General features: G+C 41.1%; 1 protein-coding gene across 1 annotated transcript in view; it reads right to left on the bottom strand.

The window, feature by feature from the left end:
* Positions 1–5,957: 5,957 nt before the first annotated feature.
* The window catches only part of F2RL1 (F2R like trypsin receptor 1), a 14,575-nt gene continuing 11,020 nt past the window's right edge, over positions 5,958–9,512 (bottom strand). Inside the window, exon 2 of the mRNA XM_018557265.1 lies at positions 5,958–7,173. Within this exon, the coding sequence (XP_018412767.1) occupies positions 6,077–7,173 (1,097 nt within the window). The 3' untranslated portion in view covers positions 5,958–6,076. The remainder of the gene's footprint in view (positions 7,174–9,512) is intronic.

Below are 9,512 nucleotides of genomic sequence, written 5' to 3'. Positions count from 1 at the left end.
AATCCTGTAACCCTTAAATCTCCACTGACATGTTACTCCATTTTGCATATCATTATGGTTCCTTGCATGGTCTAATTAAAGGAAAACTATAGGGTACATCTTTTTTGGTATTTGTAGTTTCCTAATAATACAGAACATTTGCAATTTACTCCGGTAATTCAACATAATATACTGTTGGCAGGGCTAAGCTCCATGCTGGGAAGCTATCCCAATAGTTTCGGAATTCTCGCCTCCCATTGAGTGACAGGACCTTGTAGGAGCCACTGTGTGTTCATGAATACTCGCGCAGTAGCTCCCCACAGCACCATCCCCTCCTCCTCTCCACGCCGCTATCTCCATCTCTTCTTCTCCCTGGCTCATCAGGAATAACACAAAGATCATCTTCAGCAGCAGCGTGGAGGGGAGGTGGGGATGGAGCTGTGGAGACGGAGGCAGAGATGGAGCTGCTGCACCTGTGCAGGTATTCATGAATGTGCAGCAGCTCCCACAAGGTGCTGTCACTCAATGGGAGGAAAGAAGAGTGGAGAGGATCCTGTCAATATTGTCATGATCACTTCTCAGCACCAAGGTTTACCCCATGCACAGTATATTATTTTGAATTGCAAGCTTATGGTGGATTTTTGATTACAGGAGTACATTGCAAAATGTTCTCCTGTATCATTAGGAAACTAAAACTATCAAAAAAAAGTGTAACCAATATTTTCTTTTATTTAACCCAATGTAAGAGGTCATTCTGATCCCAGTGCCCATCAGATATCATATGATCCCATGTGAGCACTTCTTAAAGAGACTAGCGCAGTATTTTCTCCATGAAAGGCAAGCACTGACGTCTCTTTATTACTCTCTACTTATCCAAGGTGAAATCAGAGCACATGTTCACTTTAATGGTTAACTTCTGCATAAATCATAGCAAGCTTTCAGGGAACAAAGGCTTTTCCCTTGATTACAAAGCTTAGTAAAGTAGAAAAGTCATTTAGAGTATATGCAGTCGTTTGACTTTTCAAAAGGTATTACCTTCAGCTTCTATTGCTATTTTGACCCACAGAATATTTTTGTGGATCCATTCCAAGACTACCATCATGCCCAATACACTCATACCCTGTTACCTCTAATACAACCGGGACATGAAAGGAGCGGGATACTTGAGCTAGTATCAAACAATATTTGTATAAGTACACACATCAGTACTCATAATTAAATACTCTGTTGTTCAGACTATTGTCCTTTTCACAGGCAAAGCAAAAGGAGTTTCAAGTACACCTGAGCAATATATGGGGGCTGCCATATGCGGCCTTGCTTTAGACATTGAGAAGTGCTTGGATGTTCTGTTGGCTAATTGGCTTTTTTCATACTTTGCAAGTCATTGGCTTGAAACAAGTAGGTAGGTCTGGCAAGTCAGAAACCCTTATCTGCATACTTGTTCCAGGACTGTCACTCAAAGTATTGAAGCAACTTGGTCAATATGACAGAAATGGTAGACTCCATGTTTCTCCCATGGCAGGTTTTCTTTTAACCCCTTCGTGACTGACGACGTACAGTGTACGTCGCCAGCATCGGTTGGATAGAACTGAATCTACCCCACTGATGTATAATGTTAATTTAAAGTAGAATTGAACTGCATTTTTTTATATGTATAGATAAAATGAGAGTTATAACCAGTCAGCTTTTTTTGCCATCTTTGTCCAATTGGGCAGATTTCCCTTCACTTCCTGTTCCATAGCCGCGGTATGAAGGGAGAGAAAATCGCTCCAAGATGACAGAAATCCTTGGTGGTCAGCCGGGTCACCAGAAAGATATCCCATCTATTTCCAAACTTGGGAATTTCTTTTCACTTTCAGTGATAACGGTTACCAGGACATATGTAGGGGGAGGAATCACCTTAATAGGGACACAGCCAGCAATAAAAACCTGAAGGCGTTCTACGTTTTAGCTTGAGTTGCACTTTATGATATGGATAGTTGGCATAGCACAAGCAAGCACACATCCTGTATACAGAATCTGTTAATTATTAATAGGACTGTGAAAATTGTAGAACAGGGTTCTACAGAAGGGAGTATCCATCCTTACAGCCATTGTGAGTGTTAAAAGGCCTGGCTTAAAAGTAAAAGGCCTGTAATGTCTTTAATCCTTTCTGTAATGATTCTCTCTGCTTTCATAAAGCATACAGCACAATAGCTGTGTGTACTGCCCCACCCTCCTTGGACACACTATCCCTAACTTCCTTTTAGACAGCGTCAGCAGTGTGCCAACACACACAGGGCATATGTATCAGTGCATTGAAGGTGCAAGAGTGCACTCTACATGTGTGCTGGGGTGCAATTAACATTGGAACACAATACACATATAAAGTGCATTATCCCAACATGTATTATAATGGTAGTATTACATCCTACATGTACTGTAGAGACCCAACAGCCCAAGAGTACCTCTGCCTCCTGCATTCTCCCAAGAAATCTACAAAGGGGTGGCACAGGCCAGTTCCCACTATTTCAGGTTAGAAATCACCAGAAATTGTCATCTTTATGTGTTTTCTCTCATGCACTAACCGCTTTTGAAATGTTAATGCATACTTATAGAAAGCTGCATATTTTTTATGAGCTGCCCATGTAAGCCCCTAAGTAAATATGCCCCAGTGCACAGCAGTTTTCTTTTTCTGAAACTGTAACTTCATTTAAAAAAAAACATCCAGCCCTTTTATTTCAGAATCCTGAATCTTCTTTTTTTAGGGAGTGTTGCCTAAACTGTTATATAAAAGATCCCTTTTCATTTAGGTTCAGGGGCTTTTAAAGTGTATGTCAAGCCAAGATTTCTAGTTTTGGATAAAGTGGGGAAGAACTAGAACCCCTATATGTTTTCTTTCTGCTCTGTTGAAGGGATTTCCCTCACTTCTTGTCCTGCTGACAATGGTTTTACTGGAATTGTAAATGGTTTAGACTGGAATTAATGAAAACAATCTGCAACAGGGCCATAGACAGAAGTATGAAGTAACAACTAAGGCTCATTATGAGGTGATGGCTTTTTCTATTGTATGGGCTATAATGTGGGCGTGTCCCCCATCAGTGGCATACAGGGTCAGGTGCTGGATGGATTAGTCCATAGCATTATTATATATGTATTTTGTGCTGCTCTTGGAGTTTCCCTGAAGCCGGGTATACACGCTTCCAATTTCAGCAGATTCTTGATGAACTGAAAGGAAAAGGAAACCGCAGGAGATTCCTCAATCAATGTGTGATTGACAGGAAGTGAGAGTACCCCACCACCTACTAAGAAAAAATGTTCCGTTAGACTTACCGGTAACGGTATTTCTAGGAATCTTCCAGGACAGCAACCTGAGAGATGATTGGTTCCACCTTCTACAGGAAACACAATTTTTATCTGAACAGACACATTTTTCTTAAAGCATATTCCAACTTTTGTAGCCAAATTTTATATGTTCCCGTTCGCATTGCATAACATCAAAACATTGCCGTTTGCATATTGCTTGAAAAGTTCTCTGCGCTCAATTTTCCTGGAATGCAAGGGGGGCTGGGCAGACTTAAGAGGAACTTTACCTAGATCTTTAAAACAACAACAAACACAACTTTAGACATGTTTAGTAATGACAATCTACAAACACATACTTCTAGATACTTGTGGGCTTTGTATTCTTTACACACCTTATTTCTCTTTTCTTCTGACAGTGGCCATGTTGACTAAGGGCAGATTACTAGCTCTTACTTCATGAAAATCTAGCACATGTGGCTAGACATGTGACCATGCACATCATCTCAAGGGAGGAAAATGCCTTTCCCTGAGATCACAGATGAGATTTCCCAGCAATGCTCTGCTGATATAACCTTCCCAGGATGCAATGCTTGGGCACATTACATAATTTGTGCCAGAACTGGACCAGGAAGTAGATGAACCCCATTTATAAAAAAAATAAAAACACGTTTGTTTAATGAATGTAAGAAGATTTTAAATCAGCATGTAGAGCTGCATGTTGCTGTAATTTTAAGTGAAGGGCGGTAAAGGTCCGCTTTAATGCTACCATAAATAACTGTCTGTACTGTGCTGGCAGATCTCATTATCAGTTGTAAACTACATTTGAACACTGTCTGTCCTAACAAAGGGTTAAAGATCTAGACGCATTGTATGTTAAGAAGGTGAAGCTCAGAGTGTCCCTAGTTTTTCCTATGGGGACAGCCAGAGTTTCCGATCACTTTGAAGTTGATAGAGAAACTCCAAAGGCCTGCTACAGACATCAAAAAGATAAGTTTTTTTTTTTTAGGTATGATGTTTGAATAGGAACATATAACAAACCTATAGAGGGGTTGTCTCAAATTTAATGGCAAAAGTGAAAAAAAAAAAACACTTTAAGCCCGCTATACACTCTATAAACTCAACAAAAAAGTCAACTGAAATAAATCAAAGGAGCCAGGTGGAAAATTGTTGGTTGAGCAGTGACTGCATCCAATCACATGCAGTCATGGCTCAGGTATGCAGGCAGCCACGAGTGTTGCTTCTGCCTAAATGTTCAGCATTCGATCTGCATTAATAAAAATGAATAGCAATAATCACTCAAAAACAAACATGTACTTTATAACATTTTATGGTTAAATGCATGCTAAATACAAAAATATATAAAACAGTGCTGAAAATCTTACTGCACAACATGTCAAATAAAAAACATCTAAAATTCACATTTATTACTAGAAGAATGTGTCATTAATCTCACTGGCTTATACTTTACATAGCTACACCAATTCCCCTAACAAACTGCAGTAGAAACATTTGCCATACTTTATATGCTCATTCCAGATTATTGACTCATCCATACTGAAGGACGGATAAAGATGACTGTCCTGGAGCTTATACCTTCAGAGATACGTCAACAATAGCAGATTCAATATTTCTACCCAGAGAGGTTCCTTTTAAAACTGCAGAGTGAGAAGCAGATGGGGACCCTCAAAACTGAAGACTCCCTTTAAACTGAACGCCTTCACTTTTCTTATCATTTTCTTCTGTAAAATGCATGCTCCAAACGATTCACGTGTGCTCAATATATTACAGTTTCTGCATTGCTTAAAGGAATATTAAAGTCAAAAGGGTTTACGTTATTGCAGTGCTGATTAAAGCACTGACAATGGATGCTGCTCCTTGACATTTAGAAGTGTTAGCTTCCTGCAGAATCGTCTGATCCCGAGCGCTGGCTCTGATATCCTGTTTTAGCGTGGCTCCTTTTTTCTGCGGGGTTCTATGGAGCCACCCTTTTGCGTGCTAGTAAGCCGCTTGTGTCTCCACAAAGCACGTAAGCACAGAAAGGCAGCTACTCCCCATATCCCTCCAGATTGTAGATGGACTGCTGCTGGTGACTGCGTTGTCACTTGTGATATTGTAATGGACTGGAAGTTCAGGGGAGCCGAGTTCTGAGAGTTGGAGCTGTTTGAAACCGTGATGGCTGTAAGTACTTGGGCAAAAATAAATACTTTGCAGGGCAATGTATATTTGTTTGATCTGGATTCAATAGTTTAATACTACTTTACTGGGTATTTACAATTGTGAGGGAACATTATTTTTATTATCCATGGTAAATCCATGGAGCTATCCACTGGCAAAAAAAAAAGGCAGCACAAAGCCGTGGATTTGTATAGTGGAGCAATAAAAATTGCCTGGCTGAAAACCACAGGACAGAATCTCGGAAGTGCTCTCAGGGCTCATATAACATGACACTTTGAGATGGTCTGTGTTTCATAAGGAACTGAAAATGTCTGTTGTAAATTTGTCTTTAAGTCATACACCATCACAGCTAATGCCTCAGCAGAGCATGCAGAAAGTGACACCGAGACTGGAAGTGAATGAAATGGCTGCAAAGAAACATAAATCAGTGCTACATATATTCACAGAACACAGTTTTTAAACACTGACTATAAAAGTAAAACTTCATACATTAGAAATGAAAGGTTTCCAAAAATGTCCACATTTCCTGTGCTGGAAGGACCAGCATCCTCACACAGCAAATAAATGGCATATATTCTCTTAGCCTTCTAGACACAAGTCTTCGGTCCATTGCCTCTACGTTATAATACAGTAGCACCTAGCAGGTACTGGTTTTTGTGTTACTGGAGCTGGAGGTGTATGTATTCTTTCTTGAATACTTCATAGAGCTGAATGAGATCTGCATCCTTTCCACAGTCCTGACGCTTCTGCAGAGGAAGGTGTTTTTAACATTGTCCCTGAAGTCTTTGGACACATAGTAGTAGACAAAGGGATCGATGCAGCTGTTCAGCGCGGATAGGCACAGGGCCGTAATGTAAAAGGCGTAGGTGTTGCCGACGTGGGTCTCCCTAATAGTGGCATAGTTCACCAGCAACAGAATGTTACTAGGCAAGAAGCACACAAGACACATGACCAGCACAGTAAGTATAAGCACAATGGCTTTCTTCCTCTTTTTACCAATGTTGTCATCTGTAATGGAAGCATTCAATGTTCTGACCATTAATACATAAGCCACTGAGGTGAGGATTGCTGGGAAGAAGAAAAGACCGATGGAGAGAGAGAGGAAGTAGTTGAACATGTCAGAGGCCAGAACGCTGAGCGGCAAGACATCATGGCATGTTGTGATATTAACATTGCTGACGTAAACCGTTTGATCATAGATATACAATGGAACGGTGCTGAGAATAATGACAACCCATATCGTAACTGAAACAATGAAGGCAATTTTAGTCTTTTTCCGGGTGTGTGAAATGGGATTTACAATGACCCAGTAGCGCTGAACACTCAGGCAAGTGATAAACAGGATTGAGCAGTACATGTTCCCATAGAAAAATCCCACAAGTACTTTGCATAGGCCTTCCCCATAAATCCAGTTGTTGCCATTCAGGTGATAGGCTATCTTGAGTGGAATCCAGATAACAAACAGCAGATCGGCTATTGCCAAGTTGGCCATATAGATCACAGCTGGGTGCTTCTTCTTAGTGCGGAAAAAAAAGACCCATAACGCGATGGCATTGCTGGGCAATGCAACTACAAACACAATGATGTAGACCAAAGGAAGGAAGACTCTCGTTAAGCCACCTGTCAAAACTTGTTTTGCAAAGTCATTCACTATATATCCATATTTGCCAGTTACGTTGTCGTATCCACCTTCCTGACCAACAAAATTCCGTCCTTTTTTTAATGTAGTTTGGCCTGAAAGGAAGAAAATATCAAATTATTAGGTTTAGTTCAAATCTCAAGACAAAGTAAAAGCACTCTAGCAACATAATCTTGTATATAAAATAGACCTATAATGCGTGTTCTTTCTGAATATGGCAGTGTTTGCTGGACAGGCAGGCGAGGACTACATGATATAGAGCAGAGATACAGCTGACAGTGTATGTCAAGCCAAAAATGTTTTTGTTTTTGTTTTGGATAGCGTTGGTAACGTCAGAACTCCCCCATCTGGTTCTCACTACCATCCGAGACTCCATTAGAATGATTTACCTTCACTTCCATTGTCCTGCTGACAATGGTTTCACCAGAAAGTAAAGTAAAATCTGCAACAGGGACACAAAAATAATCTGATAATCTGAGTTAATTTTAGAAAATGGCTTTCCTGTCTGAATAAACGCTGTCAGCAGGACCGGAAGTAAAGGTAAATCTCTAATGGAGCCGCAAATAGCAGTAAAAACCTGACAGATGTTCTATTACTCCTCCTTGGCTCAATGGATTTAACATAATTGACATAATTCATACACACAGTCACTGAGCATTCCCTGTACCCTGTTGTGACACTGTATCACCACAGTCTCGCTCAGCCGCATACATTCACCCAGTCTCTGGTCGGGACACAGTGTAGGGGAGCAAACGTATGAACACTTTTTTAAGCAACAGCACTTATTTTATAGCTCACAGATCCCACCTCCCCTAGGTAAGATTACATTATTTTAATAAAATTATCAAAAGGGTTCCGCAACACAAGTCCAGATGGTAGCGATGGTCTATAATGCACACTGGGGAGATGAACTTGTAGTCCAGGGAACACGCATGACTCCATAACCTACAAAAAGGTACGTTGTAATCTGTAATCGACAGGAACTCCCAAAAAATAAACCAGGGTCATTCAGAATATGTACAATCTGTCACAGTCTTGTTTTTTTGCTGGAGAAACATCTTCTGTTTTAAGAGGGGATATTGTATTTCTTATTTAAAAAAGGTACACAATCTAAATCAAATGTATAATCTAAGATGGAGAAAACATTCTGCAACCTCCAAGTCATTTGATGGGTTTCTCTGAAGTACACTATATTACCAAAAGTATTGGGACACCTGCCTTTATACGCACATGAACTTTAATGTCATCCCAGTCTTAGTCCATAGGGTTCAATATTGAGTTGGCCCACCCTTTGCAGGTATAACAGCTTCAACTCTTCTGGGAAGGCGTCCACAAGGTTTAGAAGTGCGCCTATGGGAATGTTTGACCATTCTTCAAAAAGCGCATTTGTGAGGTCAGGTACTGATGTTGGACGAGAAGTTTGGGCTCGTAGTCTCCGCTCTAATTCATCCCAAAGGTGTTCTATCGGGTTTAGGTCAGTCAACTTTCTCCACCCCAAACTCGCTCATCCATGTCATTATGGACCTTTCTTTGTGCACTGGTGGGCAGTTTTGTTGGAACAGTTCTCACAAAGTTAGGGAGCATAAAATTGTTCAAAATGTCTTGCTATGCTGATGCCTTAAGAGTTCCCTTCACTGGAACTAAGGGGCCAAGTCCAGCCCCTGAAAAACAACCCCAAACCATAATCCCCCCTCCACCAAACTTTACACTTGGTACAATGCAGTCAGGCAAGTACCGTTCTCCTGGAAACCACCAAACCCAGACACGTCCATCGGGTTGCCAGACAGAGAAGCGGGATTCATCACTCCAGAGAACACGTCTCCACTTCTCTAGAGTCCAATGGCGGCGTGCTTTACACCACTGCATCCGACACTTTGTATTGCACTTGGTGATGTAAGGCTTGGATGCAGCTGCTCGGCCATGGAAACCCATTCCAGGAAGCTCTCTACGCACTGTTGTTGTGCCAATCTGAAGGTCACACGAAGTTTGGAGGTCTGTAGCCATTGACTCTGCAGACAGTTGGCAACTTATGCGCACTGTGCGATTCAGCATGCGCTGACCCCGCTCTGTCATTTTATGTGACCTACCACTTCATGGCTGAGTTGCTGTTGTTCCCAGTTGCTTCCACTTTGTTATAATACCTCTGACAGTTGACCGTGGAATATTTAGTAGCAAGGGAATTTCACAGAGCACCTGAATCCAATGATTTGGAGGGGTGTCCCAATACTTTTGGCAATATAGTGTATCTGACTGTTGGCTTTACATGTAGACCAAGAAGTCTAGAAAAGTGAGGTTTGTTTTCTAAGGTGTATCTGCCATAAGCCATTAAATCCTTAGTGACTCCAAATCCAGGAATGCGAGAGGAAATACATATCCACAATGAAGGCTGTAAAGATAGGACCAGCAATGCAATGTGTGGGTGGAAACCCCCTGA

Source organism: Nanorana parkeri, unplaced genomic scaffold (assembly GCF_000935625.1).
Source record: "Nanorana parkeri isolate BGI_ZX_2015 unplaced genomic scaffold, ASM93562v1 scaffold277, whole genome shotgun sequence".
Lineage (NCBI taxonomy): Eukaryota > Metazoa > Chordata > Amphibia > Anura > Dicroglossidae > Nanorana > Nanorana parkeri.
Note: the sequence above shows the minus strand (reverse complement) of the source record. Positions and strands in the feature narration are given on the sequence as shown.